Source organism: Psittacula echo (genome assembly GCF_963264785.1).
Source record: "Psittacula echo genome assembly, chromosome: 1".
NCBI lineage: Eukaryota > Metazoa > Chordata > Aves > Psittaciformes > Psittacidae > Psittacula > Psittacula echo.
In genome coordinates, this window is record NC_137735.1 from 160,383,355 (window position 1) to 160,407,344 (window position 23,990).

General features: G+C 38.8%; 1 protein-coding gene across 1 annotated transcript in view; it reads right to left on the bottom strand.

The window, feature by feature from the left end:
- Window positions 1-2,138, bottom strand: part of ASZ1 (ankyrin repeat, SAM and basic leucine zipper domain containing 1) — a gene marked incomplete at both ends in the record, with an annotated part of 43,182 nt that extends 41,044 nt beyond the window's left edge. The window contains 2 exons of the mRNA XM_080636669.1: window positions 377-473; window positions 2,034-2,138. Coding sequence (XP_080492795.1) covers window positions 377-473; window positions 2,034-2,138 — 202 coding nt within the window. The remainder of the gene's footprint in view (window positions 1-376; window positions 474-2,033) is intronic.
- Window positions 2,139-23,990: the final 21,852 nt, after the last annotated feature.

The window sequence follows — 23,990 nt, forward strand, 5'->3', positions numbered from 1 at the left end:
CACTGAATTCTCACTCTCAATTTAAACCACCTCAAATTCAGTGTTTGTAATTGTTATTTTCAGGTTAAAGATGCATCTGAAAACAAAGAAACACCTTATTTCATAGTTCACGTGTTACAGTTTTATCCATTTTCAGTGCTCTTGGCTGATAAAAGAAATAGAAATTAGAAGGACTTTGCCGGAATACCGGATGCTGAGTCACTAAAAAAGTAATTTGATTTTTAAAGTAAGAGTTTGTATCCTGTATTGGAAATATTCACATACTCCTACATGCACTCTACACGTTACTGTGAAACAAGAAACTCTTAAGCTTTAGAATTCTTGCCAAGTTTAATTAAAAATTAAAAAATTCAACTTCATAACTGACTTTCCTTACCAGAGTTTAAGAGTTCTTCAATTAATGACACATCACCACAAAACAGAGCCTTCTTTAATGCTTCATTCTTTTCCGCCTGCAACATTTGATCCAACTCCTAGATAGGGAAAGAAAAATTATGTCAAAACCCAGTACCTGTTTTAAGGTAAAAACTAAAGCTTGATTTCAGTGTAAAAGCACCAATGATCCCTTTAAGGACAAAGCAGAGAAGGGGGGGCGAGGAGCAAGGTAGAACTTTTATTCTTACATCTCTGTACAACTGCTATGGGTCTGCTGTAAAATGTAAGTTTTAAATCTGACTTTTCTGAAAGGTTCCATTCTCTGAAAAAGCTTCTTTCTCAACAACCTACTATCCTCCTATTCTGCTCTCAGTTTTTCTTAATGGTGTTTAATTTCAGTTTAGATTATTTTTCATCTTTTGGTATAGAAAAACTTTACAACAGATTTCTGTACCTTTTTTGTACATTTCACATGTTGGAATCACAGCATTAAAACATATATCTATCAGACATAAAAATTGAGAGTTTGGGGCAATGTAGCTCTGTGACTAGCTGTCTGGCTTAATACAGCATGAATCCACTGCTGGAAATGGTTACTGTTCCTCTTTCCTGCCGCTCCTGTTGTGGCAGAGGTACTTGTGCTGCTGCATCATGAATGATTTGGCTCAAAAATGCCCTGACGAAAAGACTAGTTTATGCACCAGACGGTTGCCTGACTCAAGTTTCTTTCAAAACCATCACTCGGTCTCTATTAAAGCTACAGATGCAGCTGAAGATCACTACTGCCGTTATCTAGATTATACAAAACCTGTAAGTGGAAAACTATTCACTAGTTTCTTTGCAGGCATAAGCGGGTATGGCAAGAAGTCCTATTTCACAACAGGTTTTGACATCGTAAGAACTGAGAATTATAGAGTTTTCCCCAGCACATTGTAGTCTTTCTTTCCAACATTTTTTGTAAAGGTTTTACTAAGTGCTCAATATCTAGAAAAACCAAAGGTTAAGACACAGCCAATATCATAATTTAGCCCTATTTTTGTCCTACTCAGCCAACAATTTCCAAATAACACATATCTCTGAAGGGGAACCTCAGTTCAAAGATCAAAACTCTGAAAACCTGACTATAAACTTCAGCAAATATTGAGCTACTTCCATTCTCCAGTTCCAGCCACAAGACAAACCAAGGGCTACAGTGTCTTGCAAATCTGCCTCCACCTCACACTACCAGACGCCTCACACCTGTAAGATGCAACAAAACCACTTCAATCTTCACGTTGGCAGCAGTCTCACAGTTTTTTAAACAGCTTTATAGGCCTCTGGTTGCTTTCAAATTTATTCTCGCGATGAAACAGGGGCCTGGGTCTGTTGTTAAAAAGTGCTTTATACACACATTAAGGTTTTATGTAGGAAAACAACCCCCCAAACTTTAGTTTGGGGAGGGGGGGTGGGTGGGGGCTGTTAGTAGAGGTTTTCTGTACTTCTCTATTGAAGGCACACCACCACTACCCTGCTGGGAAATAACCGCAGAGAGGGCACCAGCCGCAGCCCCTCCTCAGTGAGACCCACCGAGCCCCACGCTCTTACCGCGGCATCAGGCCGCACTCCCCCGCTCCGCGCCCGCCCCGCCGCAGACCCCGGTTCACCCCAGCTGGCCCCACCAGCGGCTCCTGCCGCACGAAGCCGATATCCCAGCCGTCCTCGTCGCTGTCGTCGTCCTCGTGGCCCCCCGCCACGATGCGGAATCCCCACGGCGTGACCGCCATGGCTCCCCGCTCCACACGGACCGCCTCGACCCGCCGCCAGCGCCCAGTCACGTGGCCCGCGCCACTTTCCCGCGCATGGCTGCTTGGCAGCGTCGGGCCCCCGGTGCCCCGCGGTGAGGGGAGACAGTGTGTGGGCTCCGTTCGGCACTGGGAGCGTCCGGTCCTGGGGCGGGCAGTCGGGGTTCCTGAGGGGAAGGGGACAGCCCGGGGCCTGCTGGTGGCGGCGTCAGAAAGCCAGGTGAAAGAAGCCATTAGAACTTTATGGTTATAAGCACATGGGAACATAAAATGGCTTACTGGTGGCTGGACTGTGCTGTGGGGCACTGAGTAATTCAACAGAGCCAGGCATGAAGTTGTCTGTGAAGATTTATGGCTGGTAAATCCAAGGTAAAATACAGAGTTCTCTCTTTAATTTTGGCGTCATTAATACACTCTTTAAAATACCACCTAACCTAATAGCAGTCTGTTACATTACTTATGTGTGTGTACACATGCTGTTACATAGCCAAAGCTTATGATAGTGACAGTTATGTGGGGAAGGTTGAGCAGCAGCCATGCATGAGCTGAACTTTCACTCTGCTCCCTCACATCTATGTGGGTATTACTTTAAATTTTGGAATTATGGTTGGATTTCTTTCTAATTACAGATAATAATGCCTTATCCATCACAAGGTTCACATGAAACTTTTTGAAGAACAGATAAAGAACAGCATTGTGTGTGTCATCCACAGGCAAAACTGTTCTTTGAGCTCAGACTTTGCTCCAGTCTGGAATGAATTTGGTCTTCCACTGAGCAGAAGTGCACAGAAGGGAAAAAGTCTGGTCTTCCAGAAGAGGCAGGTGCTCATGCGGAATGGTGAATGTAGTTCTTGTGCCCATGACAACATAAAAGTGTAATTTTTTGTAAGTTCATATTAACAAAAATTTCACTTATCTTAACCAGAAGGGGACTATGAAGTATTTCTTCCTTTTTTATTTTGTTTTTTTCTTTCTTTGTGTTTGGTTTTGGGTGTTTTTTTAGTGCAATGCAGTGTGTAAGGCAGCTCTTACCATCTTGGGAATTTGCAGGTTAGATAGAGCTGTACTTGGAACGTACTAAGTGCCATAAAAATTGCACTTATTAAAAATAACACAAACAGCCATGGTCCACATATTTCAATTGTGCACTCCTGACATTTTTAACAGGAGTGATTTTTCTAGATTTTAGTTGCTTGTCTGTAAAATATGGCAACCTATTTACATAGAAGTTTTATGAAAGTCAGGTTGTTAACAATGAGAAACTCTGGTATATAGCTAGCTGAACATTTTAAATGAACTCCCGTGAAAGAAATTTCCAGTTATGGAAACCTGATAGAAATGCAAAAACCTTTCCTTTCACACAGCCTCCTTGGAGAGAACAAAAGATGCTAAAATCAAGTCAACTGTAATACATACCTCTATATAAAGGCTTCATGTGCTTATTTGGGATTTACCTGCATATACTAAGTCTGTTTAATTTAGTAATGAAGATAGAACATCTACTGGGTATAATAATGAAACATTTTTGTACCCATGTCAGTTTTTATAAAATCATAACTTCTATTCTCAGAGTTTTCAGCTTTCTGATCACTTCCCTGAAAGTCTCTTGTGTCACTTTCTTCTTGCAGAGAAAAGTAGAATATATGGCATTGTCACCTAGCTTCTTTGTGTCTATGAGTCTACCAGTCCTTGAGATTATAGTCTCCATGTCCAGGATCAAGCTTCCACGATGCTCTTTGTTTGCCTCATCTGTGTTACAGAACATGGGCTTACTAGTAGAATTTCTGTTGCTAGCTGCTGAACTCTAGAGACAGGGGAGCGTGACTTTCACAATTGACCCGATGCAGTGTAAGAGTTGTTTCTAACCGGTGGTGACACTATCTACAGATTTGTTACTTTTAATACACTACCGATTGTTTAGTATTTAATAATTGTGATTTATTTGTTCTGGTTCAGATTTCAAAGTTGGGGATTGGTTTTGTTTGGGTTATTTTTGTGCTCTTTTCTCTGCACCATCTCATGTACAATTTAAAATGTCACAACACAATTCAAATGCAATCTGTGTGTTGCTGCTTTGCTGAAAGGCCACCTCTCTAAGATGGTCACTTTCAGTAATAGGTCTGATAGTCCTAGTACTACTACAAAAAAAACCAACTCTTTCAGAAACTCACAATGCAGAAGAGCCTTGCAGCCAGTGTGCATGATAGCTGTTTCAAATGTGAATATGCCAATCATGCAGAAGTTGATAGCAGGTGATCTCTACTTCTGTGTTTTGTTAGAACTGTAAATCAAATGTTATTGTTGATGTAGGCTCGCCCTCTTCGTTCTCACATTCTGTGATCAGTTCATGTATGACCTTGAAGTCTTTCTTCATTTTTTAGCTAATCAGACTCTTCATTTCAGTTGACAATGTGGTAATTCCTGGCTGTTGTCCATACTTGCCAAATATCAGTATGTTTTTACTTGCTCTGGTAGAAGCAGTTCCCAACATCCTTTCCACATTGCTATGCAGTACTCATTTTACATGCAGGAAACAATTACAGAATGGCTCAAGCTGGGAAAATACCTCAGAATAATTTTGTGTATCACAAGGAGCATCAGAACAAGCACTAAAAGCCAACCCTGAAATAAATACCTAATCTGTGCATGGCCTAACTCTGGGTACTTACATGTCAGCCTATATTAAACATACTTATTAAAAATACAGTGAATACTAAAGGTAGAAGTCACTGGATGCAGTGACTTCATGCAAGAACCTGTTTTGCTCTGAATAATATAACTTCTTTAAAACACTTTCCACCTGTCTTCAGGCACCCTTCTTGCCAGCCGTACTTGCATTTAGACGTCAGCTTGTTGGCATTCATCAGCTGACTTTTAATCTTCTCTCATTACTTCTGGTATTAGATAGATTTCGTTAGTTGTCTGAATTTCTTCAGTATTTTTATCTGTACATCATGTTGTGTCTCATGTGAGACTGATATGTGCGTAGCTAAACATTTTCATTCAGACATGGTTGCTGGAATATTCCAGAATGTTTTAACTTGTTCAGTTTCCTCTGTTTCAGATAAAAAGGATGAATCAGCAAATATGTACAGGCTTTGACGCTGGGAAAGTAATGTTCTTAGAAGGAGAATCAGAATAGGTAAATGTTTAAAGATAATGACTGTAAACCTTAACTACTGCAATAAAGTTTTACTAAAGTTCTACAGCACAGCAGCTAATACTTGAGAGGTTTAAGAGCAGTAATAGCATTTTAGTGGAACTCTCTATTACAGTTCTCTATTACAGCTACTAGTTTGAGTAACAGTCTACACCCTTTCACTATTATTCTCACGTAATTTTCATGTGTGGTAACTACTTAGAGTAAAAACTGAGTGATTCTTTGTCTTAATGTCAGCTAGCTATTACTTTGACAAAACTTCACCAAACTGTGATACAACTGATAAAAGGCCTTTTAAGCCCATTTCTTTCATGTTCTTCTAATTTGGGTGGAGGAGGAAACAAGTCCTTGTACAAGCAATGTACACTCCATAAAGAAGGGATTTAGTAATTGTAAGAGATTCTCATTACCAGAGAGGCTTAGTAGCTCTGGGTCTACTGAACTGACAAATTACCGGTACATTTTCAGCTGGGGAGTGGTACCAGCTGTACCAATTCCATGGTTAAGGGCAGGACATCGTACAGGAGTTTGCATGATCTGCAAGAAATCCATAACACAGCATAAGTGATTACAATTTCATAGGTCACATTCATGAAACAAATGAGAAACGAAGTACTTGATAGTAGTTGTTGTTTCTTGATAGTGGTTGTCGTTACTTGATAGTGGTTGTCCTGGATGAATTTTCAGCTGACTTGTGTATACCTGTAACATCTCTTATTTTTAAGGTATTTCAAGTATAAGGAAGGGCTAATATTACAACCTTTCATTCCAGACTGTAAGTTGTCTATTCTGTAAGAAGCACTGATCTGTGTCCTCTGTGCTCTATGAAATCACCCTTTGTGTTAAACAGTTTTGGTTTTGCCATTCTGAAATTTTGTTAGGAGCTGCTGCACTACAGCAAATTGATTTATTCAGTTATTTCGGTCATTGTTCTAATGGACTTATAATAGATGGAAAGCATTTAATTTCAGCTGTTTTGCTTCTGATAATGCATTTTGGTTTTTTACAGCTGTATTCATCCCGTCCACTTTGCCAAATCTCTCTGGATAGTATGAGATGCTAAACTTTCAATCTGCTGCCTAAAGCTTGAGCATAAATTGTATAACAACTGGTTTCCTGTCCCTAAAATTTGTTTTCTGGTAGAAGCCTTAAACCATTCTCAAAATAGAACACATGAACTGACTAGTGTGGAATTCATGGGCATGGTGTACACCTGAATCCTGTTCAGGGACTCCTAGGTGCCAGTGTCATGAAAATATCTCATCACAGTAGTGTATAAAACCCCCCTAGAACAGGAATTAGGAAGTTGAAGATGGTAATTTATTTTTTTAATGTCAGTCAGGCACATTTTTAGCTGCTTTCCATATAACCTAGAAGTTTTGGTCTGTATAGCAAGTCCATGGCAGAATAATTCCTGCTATTACTGGTACAGTCAGGTTTTGGGATCCTCCTGTCACTCCAGAAATACAAATGGGTTCTGCCACTTGACAGCTTGATGACACCAGGGTGCACTCTGCACTGGTGTCTACTAGAGCCTTGTTCTCCTGTGGCTGTGACGTGCCAGGCCACCTGATCCACGCAGTCCAGTAAACCCGGCTGTCCCTCTCCTCCACCTGTCTGGAGACAGGACCCCTTCTAGTGCTGGTCAGAAGATTCTTCAATTACTTCTTGTAAAAGCAGATTAGAATTCTTTACCACAGGATCAGAGGTAAGATCAGCCCTCTCACTCTGACTGAGAAACTGCCCTTGGAGACTGGAGCAGCAATTTTCGTGGGAGAACACCCATTTGTGATTGTTTTTCTTTGGGGTTCATGTACCTCTGCCTCTAGGGCTGAGGTGGATTTTCCTTGTCACTTCCTCATGTCCTTTCCATGCTCCTCAGATAAAACCACAGGGTACCCTGTGGTGTGTACCTTCTATATCCTCTCTCTTGAGCAGAAGAATGCTTACTGTTAATAGCTGAGATGCTGGTCTATACAAGCGTTTTTGTTGTTGGAACTCCTGGAACAGTTTTTTAACACCATTCAGTTTTTCTACAACTGACTGCACTTGTTTAGGTGTGAAGTTACAAAACACTGGAGGTGCCCACCGGCCTAGGTACTTACCTATACTGTCCCACTCACCCTGCCACTCAGAACTATCCAGCCCTGGAACAGATCTCTGGGTGGTATTTTAACCTTAAACAAGACCTGAAACACATTCAGCAACATGCTGATTCTTAGCAATAGGACCATTCTGGTTTCAACATCCCCAAAATATTCAGAATTTTCAAAATTCTCAAACACTGCTGTAAGTAGCCTGGTGTGGAAGGGGAAGGTGTGGGAGGATGTCTCTTCTATAGGTTGGCCCTCCAAGGAGAAAAGGCAAGAGGTATAATTAATAGTCATTCCCATTACATGGCTCCTAAAGTATAGAGGTGATGGCAATGCTGAGTACATGTACCCAATTAGTTTCATGACCAGCAAGTCTATCATATCACAAGCCAATATTATAAAGTACAACAAAACGAGAACCTTGGCCCAGGCCCCATGGGTTGTAAACACCAAAACAGTGAATGCAGGCTGCAAGTATGGTGTGACACAATGCAGTTCTGAGAATACATGCAAGAACTCCAACAGCAAATAAATCAACACTGTGACCAGCAACTACTAAACTAAAAAAATGAATGCTTATAACAAATTTGCTTCAACACATACTGGTCAGATCTGTTGTTATCTCAACCCATCATGTCCCTGTTCAGGTGCCAAAAAGGACTGTTGCGGTTTAATCCCAGCTGTCAGCTAAGTACTAGCAGCCACTCACTCACCACCCCTCCTCAGTGGATGGGGAGGAGAACTGGAAAAAAAGGGTGGAACCTGTGGGTTGAGATAAGAACAGTTTAATAATTAAAGTACAATATAATATTAATAAAAATAATGAAAAGGGAGATAACTAAAGAGAGAAATAAAATAAAAGAAAAAACAACTAACAAACCAAACCACAGTGATACGCAGTACAATTGCTCACCATTTGCTGACCAATGTCCAACCCATTGCTGAGCAGCAGTCGGCACCTCCTGGCCAACCTCCCCTGCCCACCCCCAGTTTATATACCAAGTGTATGGTATGGAATACTTCTTTGGCTGGTTTGTGTCAGGTGTCCCATCTTTGCTCCCTTCCAGCTTCTTGTGCCCCTCCTCACTGGCAGAGCATGAGAGACTGAAAAGTCCTTGATCAGGGTAAGTGCTACTTGGCAACAACTAAAACACTGGTGTGTTATCAGCATTGTTCTCAGGCTAAAGCCAAAACACAGCACTGCACCAGCTACTAGGAAGGAAATTAACTATCCCAGCCTAAACCAGGACAGAGAGGAACTGTTCAGCCCCTCACTGAATTCCTAACGTGCCAACTGAACTTTGCTACTGATTCCTTATCTCATTCATCTCCTCTAGCAAAGTCAGTGTCTCATTTCCATCTGCCTTAAGCTCTTCTCTTTGAGGATAATTGTGATACCATGCACATCCCCAGTATGTGGTATAAACTAAAATTGTTACAAATGCCAACATTTGGAATGTGAAAACATGCTATGTGGGAAAACCATCCAAATACGTTGCACTGTTTTCAGTTGTCTTATACTTACATTCTTACGCTTCTCTTCAAACTTTTGTCCAGCCTCCTGTGTACCCATATTGAATCACGTTACTTAAGATCCTGTATATGTATCTGTATCTTTTTCTCCCCAAGTCTCTAACCACTGATAACAACTCCTTCATTCAAGTTGCTGTTGCCATAGATATAATGGTTCTCTTGTTACAAACCCCTTTTATTAGTCCCATTATTTTCAGTGTGTGAAATCTCAGAATTATCGTCAGGCAGTAGTATATTAAAAACCATACCTTCTGTCTAAACTGTGCATAAAATCTTCATCAGTTCCTATCTACTCTGATACTGTGAAAATGCCCTGCGTCTTAGTCATCCTATATACAGGAACTATTCAGGTTATGGAAGATGTGGTTTCTTCTCTGTAAATGCAGATGTATAAGCTGCCAAGACAGCTGTTTGCTCTAGTTTTCCTTCTCACAATAGTTTTCTACAAAACTTACCTTACACTGAACTTGTGGAATCCCAATTGCCTGAGGATAAGGCTCTGCAATTCACATACTTCCCGCTGTCCCATATGGTTCTTTCCTATGTTCCTCCTTGTAATACCCATTCCTTTAACCAGATCCAAGCACAACTATGTGTTCTAGTTCTTAGTAGGTTTGGAATTTTTCAGAGTTAAATGCTGTGTATCCAAACAGTAAAATTAAGTTTAAAGATATCAGTGAAGATCCAAATACATTGCTCTTTCACCTTGCTTTTACCTAGCCTGCTTCCCTGTTTATTCATACTTTTGACCATCCTTTCCATTGCAGCTCTGAAGAACAAGGCATTTTATTTCATTCCCTTCTTTACGTGTGAGAGTCTGTTGCCTCTCCAGTTGATCTTGCTTAATTTTTAAAAGCATCACAGCAAGAAAGGAAGCTGTTAATTATACCATACCCATTAAGTTTCCATGTAAACTTATCCACAGGAGGAAAAAGGCATGGTCTTTGTACTGAGAGCAGAGGTAATGTTTGATTTCTACTAAGCTGAGAGCAGAGGAGGTTCCCTATAACAGGAAGAAAAGGGAAGGCCAGTGGACAAGGCAGACTCCTGAGCAGCTCAGCAGTACTGGCTATTCGGAAGACCTTGTGAGATTTTCTCCATCTTGTAATAAGTTTCCTTGAGCCCTCTGTTACATTACTAACTAACAAATTTGAAGAGAGATAAATTCATGTAAACAACTTCTAAAATGTTTCCTTTCCTTGATTGTTCTTTAATTCACTTCCCCCCCCCCAACCTCTTAATTTTTTGTGATGCAAACCAGTTTCATAGGGCTTTTAGAAACAAAAAAGGAGTTACATTTACAGACTCTTTTCCCTACAAGATAACGTTAAAAACACAACATGCATCTCTAGGCATTGCTTTGGCTAAAATAAGGCCAGATCAGTACATTAAGAATAGAATTAGTATTTTTTACTAAGCTGTATTTATACTGAACTGAGAAGGCCTTTACAAACTGGAACTTCAGAAAGAACCAGGAGGAAATATATTGAAAATACATTTTAGAAAATGTTCAGTAGGTTTTGATGGTAGGAATAGTAGTAGGCAGTCTGGAGTAGAAGAAACTGAGACTGCCACAGTAGACAATTATTTTCTATTCCAAATGCTTATAGTGCTGAAAATATTTACAGAAAGCTGGTTGCATGGTGGTTAAACGTAATGAAAAATGATGTTTCCATCATTCCACAATAGCTTTTTCTAGAAAATATGTATAGTTCATGATGAAGCTGTAGTGTTACATGCTTAGTAAAGCTGCAGACAAAGGACACAAATGAAGCAACATATAGGTACAGGAAATGCTGTCAGCTGTGTGCTAAGAGTTATTATTTGCTGAACACCTTAGAGCTTAAACCTGCTTCACTAAAGGCATCACCTGACTTGGACCTAGCCTATACCTCCAAGGTAGCTCTTGCGGGCTGCCCAGTCGATGCCAAACGCCAGAAACATCAGCATTCTAGTCTGGGATGACTCAAAAGCATTGAGTAGCAGTTATTGCTGTGTAAGGTGATTACTGTGCCCTATGTAAACACTGATGAGTGGCTGCTGATCTTTTACATTAGGAATTCTCTTCCCAGCTAGTGATGGTATTGAGAGTCTTGAGTTTGATGTATAGAAATATTCAGGTTTCTGTTGATTTCTAGGGGATGCTTGAACATCAGAATATTTAATACTATATATTCAATAGATTACTTTTTTTCCAGTGGTGTTCAACATGCTACTTGTGCAGACTTTATTTAATCTGTTAACTTTTGCGAAGCACCTTTAGATCCTCAAATTAAAGCAATTATATAATTCTGAGATACTAAATTAAATGCACTGAGTTTTATAACAAGTAGACAATAAAAACCTGCAAGTCACAAAGACTTCTCCTGAAGCATATTGTGCCAGGCTAATAAACATCAACGCATCCATTTCTGGTAAATTTTTTTAAAATGTTTTAATAATTTAGTTGTTGTTTTTTACAATGTTTACCAATACTGTGCTATTTAATTTAATGGGTCTTTTTCATGTTGGACCCATTCCTGTTACACTGTTTTGACAAAACTCAACTGCACTGCTTTGAAAATTGGCTTTGATAAAGGTGATCTAATTTGAAATTTTGTTGCTTCCTTCTTAATAAGATAATTTGGTCGTAGACCTGCTTGCAGGAAAAGCATGATTATTATTAATTTTAGTGCATGATGCATTAGGTTGTATGATGTAGCTTTGTGTTGTAGTACAACAGTCAAAAGAATTTTTTTGACTATTTCTTTAGCCCTTAGTATGAAAAAGGTCACTACCTGATGTCAGTGGAAGTGTGGTTGTCAGCCATGGAGATGGCAGTAGTTGGCACAGATGTAGTGAGAACTCCAATTCCAAGAGATAACAAAATTTAGATTCCATATTTGTAATATAACTAAGCCATTTTCTCATCATCATAAGATAACATTACAGTATATTACACTCATTCATTTAGAGCAGCTCATGAGATTTCTGCTGGGTTTTTTTTATCCTGCCAGATGTTTGTTTAAAAAAACAGTGGAGGGTGGTAGTCTGTTACATGTTCCTAAATGTGTGTTCCAAACCCATCACTATACCTGTTGAGAGATAGGGGAAGACATACCAGGAAAGAAAATGTCATTGGACCTCATATGTTCTTGGGCTAGTGCTAAAACTAACTCTTGAAGTTACACAGTATGTGTAGGTTTAGGTGGCCAGTACAGGAAAGTACCAAGGACAGTTTTCATGTTTGTTTTTTTTGCTGACTTAGTTTATTTGAATGCTGCCAATAGAAAGTCTAATGAGCCTTCTGCCTTGTCATGCTCAAGTGTGAGTTGACGTTTTTATGCAGAGGCACCTAGCTTAAATTCCTATACAAATTCTTTTTGTCTACATGTCTCTGAAACAGAGCTATAGAGAAGAAAGTTCACAACCTGGGAACTCAGAGAGAAGCTGAAGAGTTTCTGAGGACGTGATGATTTTATCTTCTGTAGCTAGACCAGAGAGTGAACAAAGACTTCTTGAGCTGTGAGTAGGTCCACATTATGCCTGTAGCTCCATGCATCACATATACACGATATAGAGACTGCTCAAGTGATAGGTATCTGAAAATTCCATCTCCATTTGGAATCATACTCTGTCATTTTTGAGAAAAGCCTTGGTATTATGTCATTAATTTGGTAAATGGGATACATGAAGGCAGTAAATTGAGACGTAGTGGATTAAATTTGTGCTCTGATGGATGCATACATGCAATTTCTGGATTTGTGCCAGGGTAAGAATGGGATCACATCATTTTGTCAGCATTTCTTGAAGCTTGTAGCAAGAGTTTATGTGAGGATGGGTTCATACACTTCACACAATATCATAACTGACATTGAAGGGAAGAATAATTCTCAAAATGTGATATTAACTTTGCGTAATAGACCTCAAGAAGCCATCTAGCCCAACCCTTGCACTGAAACAAAATGCAATACACCTGTAACTGTATTGACGGATATTCTGAGTAACTTTTCTTGAAAGGAAGACCTGCAGCACTTCCTTACCCTTAGGAGTGCTTTTCTCATCCTCTTTATTACAAGTTACCGTAGTTTTTCTCTTCGATAGATAGGGGCATTAACTGTCATTTTTAGATGTATTTGAAGATTTATGTCTCATAGGTTAAAGAAAATAAGTGCGTCACTTTTCAGGTCTTCTTCTAGGCCACAATGTTTTTCTTGTACTGTACTGCCCGATAAACTGTAACCTCAGTGCTAACCCCACAGGGTAACTACCTTGCATGGTCTATATACCCCACTTCTTTCAATACATTTCACAACTCCATTTGCATTTTACCCGCACTTGTTAAATTATACAATCTGAATTCCCAGAGTATTTTCCACAGAACTACTGGAGTATTCATGCTTCCTATTTGTGCCCTTGGTTATCTATTTTTTCTTCTTGGAAACTTGGTGTTTCAATCTTGCCTTATTTCACATTGTATTATTTCACATCACTTTTATGATGTCTTTTGTCTTGTGTATTTTTTATGTATAATTTCACACACTTTCTCCTCTTTATAAAGATCATTTTGCTTGCATTACAGATTTATTGGTTCTGAAACTTTGCCCATGACTCTTAAGTTTACCTTCCTATAAAATACTGTTCCTGTTTGCAGTAGTGAACAAACAAGCACCTTTGTTGTCTATTCCTTTTCTTATATCTCAGGGGTTTTAACAGGTTTTTTTTCTATCTAGTCACAAAGACGTCTCATCTGGAAAGAATTGAAAAAAATAGGTATTCATGGTCTTGTAAATTTGAACCTGTATCTGCCAATTTCAATGGCAACTGGTGATGTAAGTTCAAATGTAATATATTATGTGTAACATTTTGTGGATGAAATTGTTAGACATTCAAGTTTTGCTGCAGCGATGATTGTTTTGTAAATGTGGAGGAAGCATGTAGCTCAATACTATCAGTTACTCTTTAATTTGTTCGCTAATAAAAGATTCAGTTTCCCAATTTATTACACCAATTTTATTTTACCAATATAACCATACAAGTGCAAAAAAACCCATTTCAACCGCAACATTAAAATAGACTTTGAAATACCTGACTTCCTATATATAAAAAAAAGCTTAGAAAGGTCTTCCTGGCATTTTAAAACTTTTTATAAAGGTAGAGAAGGAACATTTTCATACTTGAATGCATAATACGAATCACCAGAAGTATTTAATGTCTAATAAGTTACCAGCAGATGCAGTGAGGAACTGTGTTAAATTTGATCACAATATGATAAATACAGATCGTGCTTTGGGGAGTTTTTCTGCGAAACAGTAGTGCATGTCTTGTTGCATTTTGTTAGAGAGGAGCTCTGGCAAGAGACTGCTTTCCAGTACAGATGGGTTCTCCTGCTATGATCAATCAACCTAAACATCCAATTGCTCTATTGAGTTGTTAATCTCACTGCTGTACTTGTTGCAGTGCTTTTTGGGAGGCTCCATTAAAACTGCAAGTATCTCTTACATTAAAAGCTTTCAACAGGTGATGGTATAAAAAGATATGTATTTTTTTCCAGTATACCTGAGGAATAAGGAAGAATTTTCTACTAAGGCTTCGAGAAGCAATGAGTAATTATTAAGCCTCTTCTAGTGATACAGTTAATGATCAAAACAACAATGACAAAAGTGTAATGAGAACAGTAGATTAAGTATAAAGCAAGGCAGTGTTTTCCATTTGGTAATGCAGTGTTCTGTTTACAGTGTTGAAACTGCTGTTTTAGAATAAATTTAATCAAAGGCATGGTATGTGGGAGTAGTAGATCTAATTGATCCAGAGATTATTAAAAGGCAGAAAAAGAGATTTGTGATTGATTAGGCTGATGTTTGCATCATGTGCTTTATCTGTTACTGAATTCCAGTGGTAGGAACCTTAGGAAACATCCCATTTGGTTTGGCTACATAGGCTATTGTTTATCTTTCTGTGTCTTCATTCTTTCAGTACTAAAAAAACATATAAAATTGCAGGAAGTAGGATCTAAGGGCCCCTATTAGATAAATTATATCTGGTGTCTTCTGGGTTTTGCCAGCCTCTGATGGGTGTGGATCCTGGCTCCCGTTAGACTGAATGATTCAGAAAAAATGTCAACCTCCTAGAAGAACACAAAGGATATTTTTCTAAATAGAAACTCAGTTCCTGAAAATCATGGATCGGGCAGGGAAATCTCACTCAGTAGCTGCTCCCCTGCTGGGCAGCACTGACCCACACCAGTTTTAATTTAATATCTCGTGGGTATATTCCCAAGGGATATCCCAAGTGGGAATCAATTGGTCTCTATGCATTCACAACTGATAGACCTAAAGAGAAAATTTACATCATTTGCTTCTAATGAGGTACAGAGGATATTTCATTTCTGATTTTTAGATCAGCTTTTTGTTCTGGTGTTAACAAGGTTTTTGCTGGGGGCCAGCCATGTCTGGATAGTGGTAAGTTACACTTCTGTGTTTGCTTTTAAAAGGCTGCCTTCTTTTTGTAAGGGAGTCTGCTGTTCCTGTCTGCTGAAGCAGAGTGTTTATGACAAGCTACCAACTCAAGTTCATTGGATATAGAGAACATGTTAGACTGGGTGTAGGCACTTGATGTTCTAGCCTCTGAGTTTCCCCTCAGGCATTTGTAGTAGAATACAGACAATTGTAGTTAGACAAGAAAGTGTTTGAGTTGTAAAGAAATGCCTCATGGCTTAGGAAAGCCTCCTTCTCATATGTTCAGTATTCAGAATTCTGATGTTTCCAAGACAGATATGTTGGTTTCAGCTTTGGTTTTGTTGGGATTTTTTGCTGTTTTGTAGTATTTTTTTCCATCAATACATGCATGAAATGAGGTGTGTCAGCCATACCAGTAGAGTTTTAGCTGTATCTTTCAGCATGGTATGCATTTAAAAATTCTTTTTTAATTTCTATTCCTGACTTAATCTTTGAAGAATGAAAATTAGTTATTTCTGTTACTCCCTTTCTTCTAATGTTCACTGTTTCTACTCTCCCCTCAGCACCTGTGGAGCTCAGGGAACACAACCTTCAGCTGTTTTTTACAGCTTTGGTCTTTTTACTGATGTTCTTAACTATCTCATCTCTTAAGGAAGGGGGTAAGAAATCACACTACACCTGTTTAACCTTTTCTTTCTAAAAATCACAAATGTCTACTTCTCTTTATGACTTCTTCATTTTTTTATGCATCTCAGGCATCCTCGTACCCTCCCAGGTGTGGGAGGACTGGGTGTACCTGCTCTTTCAAAAGCATGTTTGGCCTGCTTTTCTTGGAGAAGCAGAAAGCTGGCTGAGGTTGGGAAAAGGGTGAGCTCAGAGAGGTCTTTAATATGCATGCTGCTGCCCCTTCTTGTTGCAGATTTTCTCACCGTCTGAAAGCTTGTCTCATTTATTTGTTGTGTCTTAACTTCAAACCAGAAGTAGTTTGAGGAAAGAGTGTATAATTTTTTTGTGTTTGTGTTCAGAAGAATCCTGGTTTAGCTGATTGTAGCATCACAATAATGGGGAAAATAACTTAGAAGGTAATAGAGTAAATAAACTGAAAACATCTCTTATTTCTGATTTCAAAAATGAAATTATTGTATGGCCAATGGATGCATAAGTGTTGCTGTTTTTTAGTTTTCTTGCTATTAATCAGATGCTGTTCTTTATTTTCTAGCTCTAAAAGGAGAGTCTAGAGCAATACTGTATTTCTGTCAGAATAAGATTGTTTTAATCTGTGTCAATAAAAACTTGTTTAGTTACATGCAGGCAAATGCATACGACAGACCAATCTACTGTGCTTGCCAACCCCAGCCAGGATCCTGTACAGGATACCACAGCAGAAAGAGTAAAGCTACAGTAGCAGAATGTCTTGTGATAGACTGCATGTACCAGATGTTGCCTCCTAAATTCATAGAAATAGAGATTGTCTGAAGACAAAGGCGTTTCAGATTTTGATAAATGACCAGTGTAAATGCATTAAATATTTCCTTTTCTGTGTAAATATCTGGTCTTGTACAGAGTCCTTGTAAGCTTAACAAAGTCGTGGGTCATTGACTGTCACAGTTTAGTTCTGGGTTGAATAATAAAAGCATTTCCTCTTTCTTATGTATTATGCAAAAGTGTAAACAGAAGTGCTTGAAAGTCTTTGCTTTTCTTTATAGTATTTCCAATATATATTTTTTTAATTGTTCTCTAAATTCTATTCTATTGTTGCATTGTATCTGAGGCTGAAACAAGTATTTGATGAGAAATTGTTACATTTCTGCACAATATAGTGAAATATTTTAATTGTTAGTTTCTATCTCATAACTTAGACTTACGCTGTGTGTTGTCCCCTCCTGTTTCATTGTGCTGTCTACAATTAGACCCACAGCTGGTTCTTTCCCTCAATGGTTGTACTAATTTATAACCCATTAGAGCGCATGAATAGATCATATTGTTCCTTTCATACTGGCACAAGGAAGTGTAAATTAAGTTTTTGTATGCCAGCAAGGGAGAAGTCTATCCAAGGATAGAGTTAGCTTCCTATTTTTAATTTCTCCAATAAATGCAGTTGGAAATAAAAGTGTTGTATCTGCAAATGTTTTCAGTTTCTTAAAGAATAAAATTAATGTGTGATTTGTAATTATTTTTGTGTATACCTGTACTTAAAAAATATTGTGAACATTGGCTGCTTTGAGAGGTAATTATATTTGGGTAATGTTTGTCCACTTAAAGCTGACATTAATCAATGTAATCGTCCTTCTTATAGGTATCTGATGATACAAACCCCTGGGTAGGAAAATAAAAATGAATTTAAAAAGAGCCTTTGTAGATTTTAGAGTCTAATATGAAAATACTTTCTCCCGTAAACTCCTACAACTGTTTGAATCTGTCATTTTAGTGCTCATTGCTGTTAAATTAATCTTTTTTTCTTATTTTCTATCAAAACCCATTGTTACCAGCTCTCTCCAGTCTCATACCAAAGAAATTATCCACTCTCCCATTCTGCTGTGGGAAGAAACTGAGACACGTCTGTTGTTTGTTGGTTTGGTGTTTTGTTTTTAGGGGGTTTTGTTTGTTTGGTGTTTTTTCTTCTTTCAAAGTGTACTTCTCCTTTCAGGAGAGAAACCCATCATTCCTCATTTGAAAGATAGAGTTCAAATAGAATATTGGAACTTGGGTTCCACTGACCAGCTCATAACTGTGGGTACTTCGCTGTCTTGAAGCAGAACAGCTTTAGGAGGGCGAACTCAGAAGACTCATCTCAGTATGATCACCCAGCTAGGTCTCTTACAGTGTGGAAGACTGTAGTTCAAATCAATGGTCAGAACTTTAGTGGAGCATGAATTTCATCACCTTTTTTTTAAGTCTTTGCAAAACTCCTTAATCGTTGGTTGACCAGCTTCTTACTCCTTTTCAGATCAGCCATTATATCCTCAGTATGTGAAATTTGTTTCCTTAGTAAATAACTGAGTGAAAAGTCAAGAGTCTGAGTTGCTTTATATGCCCTTAACATCCCTTGCTCCCTAATTTTTCTGGTGTTAGCCAGTATTTTAAAATAACCCTTAATTTTCTTAGAACACTGGGAAGTATTTCTTGGCCTGCAACATCTGTAGGTTTACTTGCAACAGTGGCAGGCTGGGAGTGATGTTCAAGCTTCATGTTCCAGTGGTTTAGCAACTTTTATTAACAAGCGTAATCAGAATTCTTAAATCTGAGAAGTTCCTTCTTAAGTGGAGGAATGTTTTTTATAACCAGTTCTGTGGGCAGCTTTCTAAAGGCTGATAACTTCTTTGTTACTGATACCACTGTGCTGTGATTGGCTAAAGCGATTCTTACCTTCCTGTAATGTAAACTTTTTTGCTAGCAGAAAAGTCACGAAGTCTTTTGTAAAGGAAAAAAAAAAGGCATTAGGCTGCCATAGCAATGGAATGTGGATTTCTCTTACTGTTAATTCTGTGAATTGCAGCTTTAAATAAGTTTACACAAATTCAAAGGTCGTGCTTTTAGCCTCAGAAAATCTTAACTATTTAAAATACCCCTGCACCTCTTTGGTTTAGCACAAGTAGCTGCAAGTTCGTATGGGGAGAAACACTTTCACCTAATATAAATTTTCCATTGTGCCCAATGTGAGAGGTTTTTCATTAAACTCAGTAACTCATCATATTTTGCTGTCAGCTGACATTTAGGAAAAAAAGACATCACTTTTCATTTTGGCTGGGAGAAAATCCTGTGTGAAAATGGTCAGTCAGCAAGCCTAGTCCTTTTGTACTTGAAAACATTATAGGGTTTCTGAAGCCTGACTAAGCACAGGGCTTTAACCTACTACCCTGAATGTCACCATGTCCTCTGGAAGTGGGATGAATGTGGGCTGAGAATGATGAGAAAACTTCATGGAGAAGGGGGATTTTATGCTGCCTGGCCCTTTGTCTTCATGTGTAATACTGTCTGCCGCTTCACTCCCACAGTGAGCTCAGTGTCCTTGGGTATTGTTAGGGGGTGGGCATCCCTCTCTATTTTCTCATTTTTTTTAACATTGTTTTTTAATGTTTAATCTGAAGATTGAGGCAACTTCCTTACTGAAGAGGCAATCACAGAGGCAATTTTGGGCTATTTCAAGACTAGAAAAAAAGACCAAGTTTTATAGTTCTTTTGTAACTTGAGTAAAGGTGGTGTTTGCTTCAGACTTTTTCTATTAAGATTGGAAAATATTTGGATACATGTGGAACTATTTCAGGGAGAATAGCCTAAAATACACCATACTAAGCACACTTTTAAAAAGCTGTTTCATTGCACTGCATGGAGTCATAGGGCGGAGTTAATGCTGCATGATCTTTGCAGTAAGATTCCAGTAAAGATGTCAGTCTCAGTTCTTTGTCAGGAACTCAAGCTCTTTTAAATGGTTGTAAATAATTAAGCACTTTTTGTTATGCTCTAGGTGATTCAATAATCTCTGTTGCTCAACTGCTTAAGACTGCCGGCATGTGCCTTTTATTGAGTCATAGAAGGTATCAGTCTTGGATGTTTGCCCCCTTAACCTCAATAATATCATTGTTCTAGGATTATTACATGACAGTAGGAAGAGGAAGAAGTTAAAGCTATCTTTGGAAACATAAACCTTGCAAGCTTGTCAGACTTGGATTCTCAGGCTCTTAACTCCTCTCACGTTTATTCTAGACTGAAAGCAAACAAACCCTGAAGTCTTCAGAAAACTTTCTCTTCAGCTCATTTTCTCCTGCAGCTTCCAAAGAACCAAATATGTCCTACCAAGTGTAAAGTGCAAGAGTGTGCGCCTACATCCAATAACTGTCCTGTTATATTGCTGCATCATCTTGATTCAAAGTTTTTTTTTATTAGCTACAGTATTTGTATTTTTTCTTTTAAGGCAGATGCCCTATCTGTCAGGACAATTCTCATTTCTGATTAAGCTGTGTCCAAACTGACAAAACCTTACACACATCTTGGTATTATGAGGGTTACTACCAGCAGGGCTTTCACCATTTCAACAAAATCTTTTAGAACTCATCCTTAAAAATTAGTAGTATGGCTTTTTTATATAATCAGGGCCACAGTCTAAACTTCTCAGATTCTAGTTCCTTGAGAACTTTATTCTATGAAAGCTTAGACAGCAAGACCTCAGTGAGTACTTTGATAGTAAGGCAGATCAAGATAACACTTCCGCAGATGTAAAAGTTGTTACTGGTTTTGATGCACTGGAGTTCATCCATCAGTACAAATAGAAATGGGTTGTCGCAGAATCCTGTGCTTCTGAATGGAGTGATACATTTTCATTTCCCTCATTGTGCATCAACAATTTCAAAAAGCTTAAAAATGCCTTCCAGTTTAAAAAGTTGTTTTTGCAGTTGTTATTGATTTCATAAACCACATGGCAGCGTATGAACATGTCTGACTTGTCTGATAGTTCCTTCTAGTGTGATGTTATAATTCTTGTTGAAAATTATATACAATTTGAAGTGCTTTGAAGAAGTTGGTCTGGAGCGTCTGTAGAATCAACCTCTGCAAATTCAGTATGAGTTGCACTAAACACCAACACACAGCCATTCTGTTCTTACATCAGGCCTGTGACGTATTCATTGCTGTTTTCCCTTTCATGATCTCCATGTAAGTGCTTATCAAAATGTGGTCTTCTGCCCATTTTGCCTATCCAGAATGAAAGGCCTGGTACTTTAACAGTACTTCACCTCCTAGCTCTGTATCTTGTATCACAGAAATACACAGTTGGTAGAAGATTTGCTTAGTTTCCCTGGAATATCAAACTGCTTTCAGGACTTATTAAGACCATGCGTTGAATTGACATAGTCAAATACTGATGATGTAGCATGGGAAAGCATATATGGCCCTGCTTGACAAAAGTCTCCACTGCCCATGGAATAAAAATGTTAATCTGCAAATACTGAAAGCATTGGTTGAAGCAATTCTGGCAGTATTAAGACAATGCATTGTGGTACAGATCTTGCTTATGGAAGCAACTGATCCAGTGGCTGTCAGGCTGGCATCTTCTGCATCTGAATATAAAATATTCTGTCCATCCATATTCTAAAAGTATTGTGAATGCCATCTCAAAATATGTTTGCCTGGTAAATATCTGTGAATAGTTTACTTTTTTCAAATGAGTGCTGCTGTAGCTTTTTTCTTGGTTATGATTCAGTTTTCATTATAGTTCGTGGGAACAGAGAAGCTCTTTGGAATTCGTAGTAGTACCAGTCCAAACTGATAAGATATATGAAAAGCAAGTTTTGCAAATTTATCCACAACTAGAGAGTACTGTGGGATCTTCAACATCTAAAACTAGATATTTGTAAGCCATCAGGTAGAATGCTCTGTTGACTATTAAATTATACATATACTGATAATTCTAATTGGCAGATTTCTTCTATTTTTACTGCTTTAGTCTTTTGAGCCCTTTATTAAGGTATTCTCTATCTTGGAGTGTGAGCAGCCTTTAGTCAGGGTAATCATTTTTTTGTAAATGAAAACTGTAGGGTAGAGCCCTACCATATGGAAAGCTGGCCAGCCTGCTTTTGCTGCTCCCAAGAATAGCTGGATGAATAGTTAGATGAAGTTACACCATCTCACACGTGATATTGAGGAGCTATACCTGACCCACATCTTAAGGTTATTCATCTAAGAGGATTTGAAGCAAGACCTCCCACCATTATTTAAATCACTTGGTATGAGGAAGTGAAGCCAGGTGTATTGGTGTCCTGTTGGGCACAGGGAAGCTTTGGGGGAAAGGCCATTGTCAGGTTTGTGGAGCAAGTTCTCTGCTTTTACTAAAAAGAAATGTGGAGAATAGACCATTCTGCTTTTGGGTTGAATAAAACATTGCAACCAAACTAGTTTCCAGTCAATTAAAAGATTCGGGGGAAAAAAATGAGGATTTGGGTAGTAATTTGATTGACAGGTCTGGTTTCTTCAACTTCATAACAAAGAAAATAAACTTCACCTTGATACCTGTTTTCTCTCTCCATGTCCCTGCAAGCAAAGGACCATTTGTTTGTTTGTTTGCTTGCTTCTTTTTGTCAGGGCTGTTTTAAAGAATGAAGTTTTCAGAAGATGGGAGTTGTGAGACTGAACAAAACAGTGGGGTTTTAACCCACAACAACAACAACAAAAGAAATCAGTGATTTGAAGTATTACTTTGGCAGCTCCTTTGCTTCATTTTCTAAGGAGATGGTATTTAAAATGATCATGCTTTCTCTTTCTACTAACAATTTCTACCCCTTTGTCCATTGAAATTAGCTAATCAAAGATTCAAATGTAATTAATTTCTTCTACCCTTCTTGAAAATCAGCAGCTGGATAAAACCAAAAACATCCCCAGAGGTCTAATGTGTTGCTGTACCTAGGAAAAGGATTGCAGAATTTCATTTGTGGCTCCGTGGCAGGTAAAGCCAGTCTTCCCCCTGCCCTGCCTTTCTCCTGCCCTACCCCTTGCCATAGGGTGCGTACCCTTACCTCCTGTAGCACCAGCATTAAGTGAGTTTTCTTTCTCCAAGTTCATATACCACACTGGTTTCAGCTAGACTTTAAGGAGCTTTTCATGCAATCTGGTGGCCCTGGAGGGGAATGTGAATGTGTACCCAAGGGCAGGAGAGAGGCCCGGGTAGGAATCACTTAGAGACGCCGTGAACATGAAAGCATCTAACCAGCCAGCCTGTTTCCCACGCATGCAGCTTCAGACTGAGCACAGTGTGCTGAGTCTCACTGGGTTGAGGTACCCCCATGCAAGTGCAGTAGTCAGAGTTCCTGCAGTGAGGACACGGGAAACCAGTCTGTACTTGTTCTGCTCTCATGCCGTTCGCTCTAACTCAGCCTCACCACGTTCTCCTCAGAGAGAGAAAGTTAGATAGATGGTGGGTGTGGACACAGTTAAAGGACAATGTGGCTGTTGCCATAGCAGGTTGCATTTCTGTGGAAGTGAAAGAAAATAATGTAAATGAAATTCGTAGGCAATTCTGAAATTGGAGGTCCAGTCTCTGGAGAGAATAGAACTATTACGGTTTATTCCTACTCACAGTAACGCTAACGACAAGTTTTGCATTCATGTCAGCTGAGTACGTTCACAATCTCTGAGAAGATTCGGAAGAACAGTAGCTCTGAAACTACAAAATGTTCAGTTTAACAAAACGGGGCAAGGAGATGTACTAGTGGAAACAGTTGAGAAAAATGACAAGAAGTAATTATGTCAAATGCAACTAATTAGGAGTTTGTGACTGTGGGGTGCGTGTTTGTGTGAAAGGAGCTGAGTTATTTGCAAAACTATTGGATCACAGAGCAGGAAAAAAATCACTCCCTGGGTTCTGGTGGTGCTGAACTTAGCCATAGCTGGTACTTAAGGAAGTTGGCAAAGAAATATTCTAAGTGTAGAGAAGAAATGTTAAAAATTACAGATCTGGAGAACTTGGCATATAAAAGGTGGTGGAATTTTCAGAGGAAAAAATTACATAATCAGCAGTGACTGATGGGATGTCTTTGTTAGTCCCAAATTTGCTAAAAACGCATGTAAGTCAGCTCTGGTGATAACAGCAACAGGGAGATACTGTTATGAAAAATACTCCATT